The sequence below is a fragment of the Maylandia zebra genome, linkage group LG6, assembly GCF_041146795.1.
Source record: "Maylandia zebra isolate NMK-2024a linkage group LG6, Mzebra_GT3a, whole genome shotgun sequence".
In the NCBI taxonomy this organism is placed as follows: Eukaryota; Metazoa; Chordata; class Actinopteri; order Cichliformes; family Cichlidae; genus Maylandia; species Maylandia zebra.
This window is the reverse complement of record NC_135172.1, coordinates 6299637-6311939: the sequence shown is the minus strand read 5'-3', so window position 1 is coordinate 6311939 and position 12303 is coordinate 6299637. Positions and strand designations below refer to the sequence as shown.

The 12303-nt window shown below is 38.5% G+C and overlaps 1 protein-coding gene and 1 long non-coding RNA gene across 3 annotated transcripts in view; one reads left to right on the top strand and one right to left on the bottom strand.

Annotated features, from left to right (window-relative positions):
* Window positions 1-9853, top strand: part of LOC101482017 (voltage-gated delayed rectifier potassium channel KCNH1) — a 105783-nt gene extending 95930 nt beyond the window's left edge. Inside the window, exon 11 of one of the 2 annotated variants that reach the window (XM_004572629.4) lies at window positions 4481-9853. In XM_004572629.4, the coding sequence (XP_004572686.3) occupies window positions 4481-5320 (840 nt within the window). In that variant the 3' untranslated portion in view covers window positions 5321-9853. The remainder of the gene's footprint in view (window positions 1-4480) is intronic. The other variant, XM_076884577.1, reaches the window with a different exon arrangement.
* A 283-nt stretch (window positions 9854-10136) lies between these two features.
* The window catches only part of LOC143418898 (uncharacterized), a 2669-nt gene continuing 502 nt past the window's right edge, over window positions 10137-12303 (bottom strand). Inside the window, exons 2-3 of the long non-coding RNA XR_013098822.1 lie at window positions 11728-11905; window positions 10137-10902 (exon numbers count right to left, since the gene is read on the bottom strand). This is a non-coding gene — a long non-coding RNA (uncharacterized LOC143418898). The remainder of the gene's footprint in view (window positions 10903-11727; window positions 11906-12303) is intronic.

Sequence of the window (12303 nt, the reverse complement as noted above, 5' to 3'; positions counted from 1 at the left end):
GACGGGGCTGTGGCCCCCCCACACCCTCTAGCAGATCATTACATGAAGGAACCTTTTAAAAAAACAAGCGCGTCCATGCTCACAGGTGTACACACGGGTGATCACACCCACAAACTACACCCTTTTTGGCTCCTACCTCAAAGCACACTGTGTTCTGTTGATCTTATGTGCTGCACAATAATGTTTAATATTTAGTATTTACTGTCATATTCCCATATATCATTGTGATGTTGTTTATTCTATTACTCTTGTTTTCTTCTGCTTGTTTTCTTTTTTCTTTCTCAGCAGGTGATCCAGGTGATTGATATATGCATTTTTTCTCTCTGCCCGTTCTGTTGGTTTATGTTTTTTGCCCTTCTCCCCCGTCCCTCTTCTCAGCTGTTTCTCTTTCCCTCTTTCTTTCTCCCCTTCTTTCCTCCAGTCAAGTCTGTCCCGTATTCAGTAAGTGAAAATAAAATAAACAATAAAAGGTGAATCAAATGGACCATTATGGCAAGGCTGGGATGGTCAATTTGGTAAAGTAAATCCGTTGGGCATCTTTGTTTGCCTTTAGACAACAATTCTGATGGCAAAAGAACCAAACGGGACAGGCAAAAAAAAAGAAAAAAAAAAAAAAGAAATATAAATGAGGTTGGCTGGCTTTTTCGGTGGCATGCGGGAGTTTGGAGGGGAATTTTTGTTTCTCTTTTTCTTTCTTTTTGCCTCTCTGTCAGTGACTCTTGCTCGGTTTCACGGGACCCAGTTTTCTTTTTTGATGGATCGCAGGATCGTTTTTTTTGGGGGGGGGAAGGGGGGGTTTTAGGGGTTGTCTTTCTCCTTTTTTATCATTAATATGCGTGGCTATTGTTTCTGTTGTTTATTTATTTATTTATTTTTTCGTGTTTGTGTCTATATAATGCATCTAAAATTACCCACATTCCCTTTTATGGAAACATCAGTTTGCTTATTTGCAGTAGCGCACTCCGAGAAATGGTTTCCCACACATCATGTTATAATAGAGAGGGGAAAAAAATTATAACAAAAAAAAAAGCTGAGCTGATATGACTGATCTTAAAATAATTTCTTTAAATGTTAAACGGCTGAATAATGTTGTTAAAAGACAAAAAAATATTTCATTTTTGAAGAAGGAAAAACACAAATTGCCTTACTGTCAGAAACTCATTTAAATGATTTGGAACACGTTGGGTTGGTTTTTTACTCATCCTATGATACAAAAAGTAGAGTAGCCGCCATCCTTATCCATCGTAATCTGCCTCTAACCATAGAAAAAGTCATAAAAGATAAGGAAGGACGCTACATTCTTATATCTGGTTTCTTATTTAGAGAATCTATTTTCATAGGATGTGTTTATGGTCCAGATTCAGAAGATGTCTCTTTTTTTCCCAATCTCTTAACCCATGTTTCAGCCATAGCTTCTCCATATTTGATTTTGGGAGGTGATTTTAATTGTGTTCCTGATCCTAGGGTTGATAAATCTCCACCAGGGGGTGAATTGTCACCAAAAAGCATTAGACTGATAGAGTTTTGTTCTGATCTAGAAATTTTTGATTCCTGGCGAGTAGCTCACCCCACAGATAGGGATTTCACTTTTTTTTCTTGCCCCCATCAGAGTTTCTCAAGAATAGATTTGCTCTTGTCATCCAGGACGGTGTTGGATAGGATGGAAGAGTGCTCAATAAGGTCTTGTCCATTATCTGATCATTCAGTAGTAAGTATAAATATTCACCCACCTTATTTTGAGCCATATTCCCGCCGATGGAGGATGAATCCTTATTTATTGAGTATATCACTAAAGAGTGGAATGTTTTTATGACCACTAATAAAACGGAAGATGTAAGCCCATCTTTGTTGTGGGAAACCGCTAAAGCCTATCTTAGGGGTAGTATTATCTCATACACCACAGCGCAGAAAAAGGCTTCAATGAAAGAACAACTTGGTTTAGAGCACATAATACAAAAACTAGAAGTGCAGTTTAAAAGGTTCAAAACTATACTTAAGTTAGAAGCAGCCCGCTCAGCTTTAAATCAATTACTGACTAAAAGAGCAAAGGCAGCAATTTTCTTTGATAAGCATAAATTATGAATCTGGGAACAAACCTGGCCGTCTCTTAGAAAAAATAGCAAAAGGCAGGACAGATACAAATGTTATACCATCACTGTTTGATAATAAACATGTCAAGCATTATAAAACAACGGATATTAATCGAATTATGAAGCAGTTTTATATACACTTGTACTCATCAGAGTGTAGTATTTAAGGTTTCCATGTTAGCAGGCTGTGGAGTGCTCTGTCAGTGTAATTGGTCTAAAAGTGTTTAAATCTTCAGTCTTATGTTAAAATCTCAAAGGACAGCATTACATTTTTAATATTAACAGTAACCCTGGGCCTCTGTGGATTGGGCAGCTGATCTAATCTCTGTCTAAAACTGGATAACAAAAACTAAGGAGTGCTGAATCACTTTGCAGACTATTGCAGAGTAACAGGTGTGTAGCATCGCTAACTAGCTAGCAACAAGCCTCCAACACATTGTATATTCTAGCGGCTAATCTAGCACACGAATTAACAACAGAGTGATTTTAGATGCTGTAAAACTATAAGATGATAAGCTGTGTGGTTTTTTGATAATAGTGACATGGTTGTATTTACCTTAATTGGACGAGTCGTCAGTCGCGGTAAACCCATCAGCAGATAAACTGGAGCAGCCGGGCTACGTAAAAAGTGTAGGGGACTTGTTCGTGGTCACATCCAGCAGGTGTGTGGACGGGAGCGTCACGCAGGCGCTCCACCTCAAGTCGCTACTGTGCAGACTCTGGCTCCAAAAGTGCAACATGGCAGCGTCTACAAGCGGGATATTTTGGCTTCATTTTTATGCAATGGGAGTAAGTGCTGTAGTGTCGTCCATGTTTTCTACAGTCATTGGCTGGGACCTGACAAAAGTGCCACCTGAAGGAGGCTTCTCTCTGTCTGATAGCTTGTGTTCTGAGACCTGACACCTGACTTTTGATTCCTGAGACCTGACTCCTGACATGTGATTTCTGAGACTTGACTCCTGACATGTGATTTCTGAGACTTGACTCCTGACTTCTGAGACCTGACACCTGACTCCTGACATGTGATTTCTGAGACTTGACTCCTGACTTCTGAGACCTGACACCTGAGACCTGAGACCTGATACCTGACTTCTGAGACCTGATTTCTGAGACCTGACACCTGATGACTTTTTGTCTGAGACCTGACGACTTTTTGTCTGAGACCTGACAGCTTTTTTCCTGAGACCTGAGGATGTCCTAAAATGTACACCGTACTGTAGACATCCCAACATTCTCACAAGGTCAGTGGGTCACTGGCAGTCTCCTGGTCCTGTTGGTGGGGGTAGATACTGTTATGGTCCTCTCTGTGTCAGCTCACCACTTTCTCTCTGGCTCTTTCTCCTTTAGTGCTCTCTATCTCCTCTTTCTCTGTGTGTATGTCTCTGTTTATGGGACAAAGACACAAACTGAACTGGAATACCATTTGTAGATAATCCTGCCCTGTGGAATCTTCATTTGAATTCAGTGTTAATATGCACTGAACTTTGGTACACATCCTTCCTACCTGAGTGATCTTTGACAGCTTGAATGTAACTTTTCACAATCCTTATGTTTGAGAGAATAATCGAACAGATCAGTCTGTTGTGGCACTGGCAGAAAATATTTTGCAAGGTTTTTTTTATTTTTCAACTCTGCAGCTGAAGCCACAAATGCATTTTCCAACAACTGTGGCATCATTTAAGAGGAAATAAATTTATTACAAAGAAGCATTGTTACAGCAAATAAATAATTGACCAAACACAAATTTTCTTTTTGTGTTGATAACAAAAGCTGATATTAAATAGGCTATTCAATAATTTACATTTCCTGTTCATTGACAAGAAAACTGTATGAAGACAAGCCTAAATTCTTGGGGAATTTTAATAAATTTTCCAGTTTAATACATGGGGCCTGTACAATAAAACAAGTTTGCTATACCCGGGATATCTTTTCGTCATCTGGCTTCAGTTCAGTAATCATTCTAGACAACCCAATGAGTCAACGAGTTTACAATTCTAGCTATAAGCTGCCTTGTATAAAACAGTTCGTTGGCAAAATATAACCAAGAAAATAGCAAAATAAAGAAAATGGGTAAGTCTACTGCCCATTACATTTCTAAAAATAAATAAATAAATAAATAATAGTAGAAAAGTCTAAAGAATTTAAACACATTATAGGTTAAAACAACACAGTAACTGCAGCATAAAGTGGCAGTGTAAGTGTTTTAGATGTGGGAGTGGAGTGAATTTATGTGTCATTTAAATGGTTTAGGTGGTCAGTAAGACTGGGAAATCGTTATAAATAAAGTACCTTTAAAGCCAGATAGGAAAGCTAACAAAGAAGATTCATCAGTATCAGTACCACAGTACTGATTCTTTGAGCTGCAATAACTATGGTCTATCTCTTAACAGATTGTCTTTCGGAAGATCAGTGATGTGAAACGTGAAGAGGAAGAGATGCTGAAAAGGAAGAATGAGGCTCCTCTCAACCTCCCACCAGACCACCCAGTTCGACGACTCTTTCAGCGTTTCCGGCAGCAGAAGGAAGCCCGTCTCGCTGTTGAGCGGGGTAGTCAGGCCACTGGTGATGTCGAGAAAGGTGTTATTCACCTGGAGCCATCCAGAGGTCCAGAGAGGCTTGCCTCTACTAGTATTGTCATAGTAACTGAGAACCAAACTGCAACCACCAGTTCCTCCACATCTTCATCATCCAGGGCATCCAGCCAAGCCATGTTTCATGTTCCCGGCATCCAAAATGGCAGCCTAACTGGTTGCAAATCTGCAGAGCCACCCAAAGCTAAAGGGTGGGGACGTTTCAAAGAGTCAGTTGTGAAAGCTGAGTCGTGGAGCAGTGTCTCCAAGGCTGAGTCCATGGAAATGCTGACTGATAGAACTAAGTGTCACAACGAGGTGTCTCTAAGGAAAACAGATTCATGTGACAGTGGCATCACAAAGAGCGATCTCCGCTTAGATAATGTTGGCAGTGTCAGAACACCACAGGAGCGAAGCCCAGTCCAGTCTGATGAAAAGAGGGTCTTTTGTCCAATACCAGAGCAGAGTGTGCAAGCGTCTATCCTCGAGTTCAAACAAGAATTAAAAGGAGACATCAGAAATCTGAACAGTCGCATGACAGTGCTGGAGACACAGCTTACAGAGGTGCTACGACTTCTTAAATCAAGGAAATCATCTGGGTCCTTTTTCGAGTTCTCTCGGCCACCATCTCCTGACTCTGATAAGGACAGCTTCAATTAAATTAGATGGCTCGGATAATTGTGGTTAATGATGATTCATCATTGTCATATCATACTCAGCATACTCATCCTATGCTGTCTGTATGGTATCATATACCATATGATACCTGGGACATAAAGACAGCAAAAGCACCTTTTATGTTTTCAGCATTACGTTTCTTTTTGAGATAGTCAGGTCCATAAATATTGGGACACTGACACAATTCTAACATTTCTGGCTCTATACACCACCACAATGGATTTCAATGGAATGATACGAGCAAGATGTGCTTTAACTGCAGACTGTCAACTTTTATTTGAGGGTATTTATATCCAAATCAGGTGAACGGTTTGCATATGTGCCTCCCAAAAGTAATGGGACAGAATAAGAATCATAGATCAAACTTTCACGTTTTAATTCTTGGTTGCAAATCCTTTGCAGTCAAATACAGCACACACATAGACATCACCAGACGCTGGGTTTCATCTCTGGTGATGCTCTGCCAGGCCTCTACTGCAACCGTCTTCAGTTCCTGCTTGTTCTTGGGGCATTTTCCCTTCAGTTTTGTCTTCAGCAAGTGAAATGCATGGCATATTTTAACCTGTGCTGCTTTTGTCAACAGTCACATCATCAAATACAAGAGAACGCGTTCCACTGGCAGCCATACATGCCCACGCCATGACACTACCACCACCATGCTTCACTGATGAGGTGGTATGCTTAGGATCATGAGCAGTTCCTTGATCTTGGTGTCATCTGTCCATAGGATGTTGTTGTTCCAGAACTGTGAAGGATTTTTAGAGGGTGTTTGGCAAAATCTAATCTGGCCTTCCTGTTTTTGGGGCCCACCAATGGTTTACATCTTGTGGTGAACCCTCTGTATTCACACTGGTGAAGTCTTCTCTTGATTATTGACTTTGACACACATAAACCTAAGCGTTTTTTTATTCCCACCCTATTCCCACCTACTAATAATCTGAATACATATTGTTTGTGCATCACAAGGCTGTAGTTTTACCTGTGGCATGTGAGGTGACTTCAAGATGCAAATTAGACAAAAAAAAGTGAAGTGGTACAGAATACTCTAGACAGCTATCATATTTAAAGCAAGGGCCACAAAAGTTAACTTGGTAAGCTTTTACTATAACGAGATGATCAGAGCCAACTTGCTAATGCTGGTGCTATCTTGACCATATTGTCAATATAGAACACTTTGTTTTTCCCTTTTGCTTAGAAAGGCCCTCACTGTAGCTTGTATTTAGGGTGGTGTAGGAGGCAACTTTTCTGTTTCTGGTTACTTTTTTCATTCTAGAAAATAGATAAGGATAGGATTTTTATAAAGTATATGATGTTGTTGTTCTGAGCTTGTTTTAACTGACCTTATGTCATAATCTTTGTCTTTGACTTTTTGTAGAATCCTATGTGTTTCTAAAATACATGCAGAGAACCACGTTTTGGCAAGTATTGTACACTTATTAAACTACTGATTTGTTTGTAAAGAAGCTGAGGTACTGGACACCGAATGGTAACACAGTTAGGCTTTTACTGCCTAAATGCTAACTGTTGTCTTTAGATAGTTCACACTCTGAAGGTGAAGTTTCATTTATGTCATAAAACCTGCTCAACCTGCTTCAAGGGATTTATTAAAATGAGTAGATGCCCTCACGAGCAGCAAGGGGCCTTAAAACGAGTTAAAAAAGAAAACGCAATCCACATGTAAGATAAGATAAACCTTTATGAGTCCCACACGTAGGAAATTTTTGGGTCACAGCAGAAAGCACAAGTTAAGAGCAGTAAAAATAAAAAAAAAAAATAGAATAGAATAACATAACATACTGTACAAAATATTAAAAAGTTAAAATGAGGATTAAATTTAAGGTCTTATGTAATTAATATCACACAAATAGTTAAAGCTGCATTCATTCATATTTGACACCATTTTGACAGAAAGATTTTAAATAATGTTTCTTCATTTAGATTACTAGAGCTATTGAATAAGATATTTATGTGTATGTCAGTTAGTGCCTCCTTCAGGCCCCTAAATCTTTGTTGGATTTTTTAAAATTTACTATTTAATATGTCATTTAAAACAGTTCCTATGAAAAAAAAATCACTTGCCAGATATTCTTTTACTTTACCTTACTTTAGCAAAGACTGGTTTACTTCTGTTAAAGTTTTTGTGTTTTCAGTCAACATAACTTGTTGATACTTTTAAGCCACCACCTCTGGACCACTACTTCTGTTTGGGCAGTTCATCAACTCTCATTAGTTTCTTTTTTTCTTTCTTTCTCTTTTTTTTTTCATTCACTAATATTAAGGTGTGTTCACAGCAGTGAAAAATTCCAGGCCACAATAACATTTTAGATTATCTAGCCAAAAGACAAAATTTATGTCATTGCAAAGTGTCCATCATCCATTAACAATTCATAAGAATCCCTATCCCTCCTTGTAGGAAGCCAAGTTACACACACTAATGCGCTAATGATTTTTCATCTAAACTGTGCTAAAGGTGAAGGTCATGGTTGTTGAAGGTCAAGGACTGATCGAAGTGCTTAACTTTAAAAACATTAAAAATATAAAAATACAAAAATTATATGTGTGTGTGTGTGTGTGTGTGTGTGTGTGTGTGTGTGTGTGTGTGTGTGTGTGTGTGTGTGTGTGTGTGTGTGTGTGTGTGTGTGTGAGGAACCTTGGAGTAATTTTTGACCAGGATACGTCCTTCAATGCGCAAATTAAACAAATATGTAGCGGCATTCTTCCATTTGCACAATATATCTCTAAAATATTTCTAGGCTGGACTACTGTAATTCGTTCGTATCAGGATGTCTAAAAACTCCCTTAAAACCCTTCAGTTTATCCAAACTGCTGAAGGAACTGTACCTAAAGTGATTAGAAAGAGAGAGCATATTTGTCCTATATTGGCTTTTCTTCATTGGTTGCCTGTTAAATCCATAATCAAATTTAAAATCCTTTTCACCACATACAAGGTCTTGAATAATCAGGCCCCATCTTATCTTAATGGCCTTATAGTATTATACCACTCCACAAGAGCACTTTGCTTTCAGACTGTGGGCTTGCTTGTTGTTCTTAGAGTATTTAAAAGTAGAATGGGAGGCAGAGCCTTCAGCTTTCATGCCCCTCAACTATGGAGCCAGCTTCCAGTTTGGATTTCATCTCTTTTTCTCATTAATTACTGTTTGTAAGCTAGTGAAAGTCCTAATATGGCCAAAGATGGGCCAAACCTTAGGTAGATGTGCACATTACTATGGTAGGTAGGGACACCTATTATCACCTATTACCTAGTAAAATTATTTCTATAATTAACTTTTAATTATACAAATTTTGACCAATATCTGAAGAAATATGGACTTTCCAGCACACAGGACCATGCAGTTGAACAAATTGAAGTGTAAGCTTTACATCATGTGTCCACATAAATTGTAAACTGTATTGTCTGTATTGTAAACAAGGGTCTCCACTGACAAAACAGAATGCACATGTGGTACATTCTTTCATACTAAGCTGTAGAAGGTGTTTATTCACTGAACTTTTCCTCACATCATTTAAATGTCTCTATTAGCTTGGAAAGAAAGCAACTGGACTTATTTAATTTTCTTTCCACGCTGCCTAGACTACCATTACCTGGATGATTGAGAACCAACATAGACATATTGCCTTTATTAAAGAATGCATCATGCATATATTGTTCTGCAACTTTAATCAGCATCAGACTACTTTATTAATCCCTAGGAAATTATGTAAATTATGTAAGCTCTGTGTTGTCTGCAAGCATGAAGAAAACACTAAAACTGTGCCAACTATAAACTTTAAATGAAAACTTTACAGTAAAATTTCAAATGTCAGGCTTCATGACAAATTTGATAAAGAATTACTTAAAGGCACAGAAAATAAAGTGTGTCATTCAAAAAATGTCAAAAATGTACCTCTTGACTTGTCTAAATAATAACCTGAGATGTATGTATCCCAACTTGGTATCTGGTGTGTCCTCTCTCAGTGTGATAATATGTCATAATATGCAACCATTGTCCTATATGCTGTGTTTATGGAGAGACTGGTTGTTATTTGTGTGAAGTTGTGAAGGTCATGTTGTCCTGCGGGGAAACTGCTATCAACACTGATGCATTTTGATTGTCATCCCTGCATGAAGCTTGTGTCTGAAATGTGTTTTTCTAAAGGAAATGCTTAAATCTAGCTGAATGCCTTGTTACTTCACTACTGTTACTTGTTACCTGGCTGGATATCTGAAGCCTCTTCTCTAAACTTTACCATTTTCTGTTAGTCACATATATGTTGCGACTGTCACCTGTGCATGACGACCATAACAATAAATAAATAGATAGATTTTGTTTTGTTTGTTGTTAGGTCTGTTTCCATTTTTCACTTGTTATGAACTAACACTGTATCAGCACAAAGAATATTGATAAAATCACATCAAATGTCATCAAGACACCTTGTACTTGTATCTTTGCTGTGTATTTTTTGGAAGAAGAACGTTGTTGCTCACAGTAACAGACACAGATAGAAGTAGAAACCTTTTGTTGCGACTTAATGTATTTCAGTTAAAGTCTTTAAAGGTAAAAAGACAAAACCAACTTTAAATAGATAACTGTATAAGAGTTATTGTGTTGAATGTTTCAATACAATTTATTTTTGTTGATTATTCACTTTGCAAAATAATTTTTTTCTGACGTTGATGAACATTTTCATTTTAATCAATGGGATTTTTGTCCAGCCTTTGGCTGTTTTTTTTCCCACCTTTGGTCTTACCAGGTGTGACCAAACATTTGGTCCCACCTGTTAGGTGCATCCTTCTGGGTCGATCATCATAGCCGTTTTTTCTACAGAGTTCTCATCGTTTCGAATCACGTGTCCATAACGCCTCAGGCGGGACTCAAGCATCTTTTCCTTAATTGGGGCTACGCCTATTCGCTTCCGTATGTCTTTGTTCGTAACACGGTCCCGTCTTGTAATTCCCAAGCTCCATCAGAGCATGCGCATCTCCATGGTGTTTAGGGCCTGTTCATGTGTGGTCAACGTTAGTTTTTAAAAAAACATCTTACTCCCAGATGTTTCTTTAGGTTGGAGGTGGAGTCTTTTGATGCCGAGAGCAGCTTGGTTGCTGGCAAACAGAGTATGCATCCCACGGTCAGATTTTGCCCATCCCTTTCTTCTTTAAATGTGAAGTGGTGTCAGAATTTCCAAGTAACAAATGCATTCCTGTGTAACTGACACCACCAGCATTAACAGGATACTTACATTAGAGCCTCTTAGACTACGTTCACACTGCAGGCGAAAGCGCATCAAATGACCCTATGCGACCCACATCCGATCATGGTATCACAGTGTGAACGGCACAAATCCAGTATTTTCAAATCCGATCTGGGTCACTTTTGTATGTGGTACTGAATCCGATGCATATCTGATGTTTTAAAAGTTTTAGACTGCTGTTTGAATGGTCATGTCGCATTAAATCTGTCTTTTATGTCACTGACACAGGACAGACGCCAATTATCAGCGTCGGAGAAGTGCCCGATAAGACATCGCAAACGCTTCCTGGCCATCCCGTGTAGATGTCAGTGAAACTGTTGGGAAGACAGTATTGGAGAAACGTTAACATTTTATTTGTACTGTATAATCTGCAGATTCTGACAGAAATCTGCAACTATCCTTTGAAGCACCGCTCCTCTAAAACAGCAATAAGGATCATTATTAAGCCATATGTAAATAAGAAAATAACTTTAAGTTTCCAAATTTTGCTTTAAGTTATAAAGTCAGAAGCAAGTCTTTATATTAACAGCTAACAATACTGTTTGGTCTAGGTCTAAACAGGGAGAAAAGCGGACTACTCCTCAGGGTGGAATATATAATTATTATGTATAATCCCTGAATACAACAGAAATGCCACTAATGAAATCAGTTGCAACATAAAATCACAGCCTGCTTTAGATCCGCATCCAGCTTGTCTCTTTGTTTCTGGGCCAAGCTCTGCTTACTTTTCCTTTTTCTGGATCTTTTTTTTCTGAATCTTTTCTATTCCAGCAGGGATCCCCATAACCTCACCCTTGAAAAAAAGCTTTCTGCAAAGCCCCCTCCCTCTCTTGTTCCCTGTTCCCACTTTCCTCTTTCTCCTCCTCAACTGATGATCTGTATTGCAGTGCCAATCCTCCTCCTCACTGCAGCAGGGTCATCCTCTCAGACTGAGAAGAAAAAAATACATCTACAACCAACTTCCCGTTTTTCCATCCTTTCTGTATTATACTCATGCCATAGCATGGTCTAGAGGGCTACAAATGAACAGCTTCCACTTCCTGCAGGTTACTTCTTCTTAGACCAGGGACATTTTAAAAATCAATTAGACACTTGGAAAATAAGCTTATTATATGTATAAAGGATGACAAGGATGCCACCTGGGCGCCTCCTGTGTGGTGTTCCAACTCAAGACATGCTGGTGAGTTTATATATCTCGCCTGGTCTGGGATTGCTGTGATGTTTCTCAGGTGCCTGGGGAGAGGGAGGTCTGAGCCTATCTGCTGAGGCTGCTGCCCCCATGATATGGTCCTGGATAAGCAGACGAAAATGGATGGTCTGATGGATGGATAAATAAAAAGATGTATAAATAAAAGTAGTAGTTTCACAGTACCAAAATATATATTTAAAGTTTATTGTTTAATTTTAAGACAGACACTGAATAGTGCAGGTCTAAAATGTGTTGCTTTGGTAAGAATATTTGGCAGTAAATAATAAATCCCTGATGAAATCTTAACAGTGGTGACATTTTCTTTGACTTTAACTTGAAAAAGTGTTTTAGCTAGATGAACATGAACACGAACACAATAACTCATATGGAAATAAGAATGTACACACTGGCAATAGTTTGAAAAAGATACTTTAGTGTCTCCAGCACAACATTCTAGTGAGCTTAAATTTGAGTGTTTTTGAACTCTTTAAACTCAGGATTGCTATTGCTTCAAAACTTTAGTAAT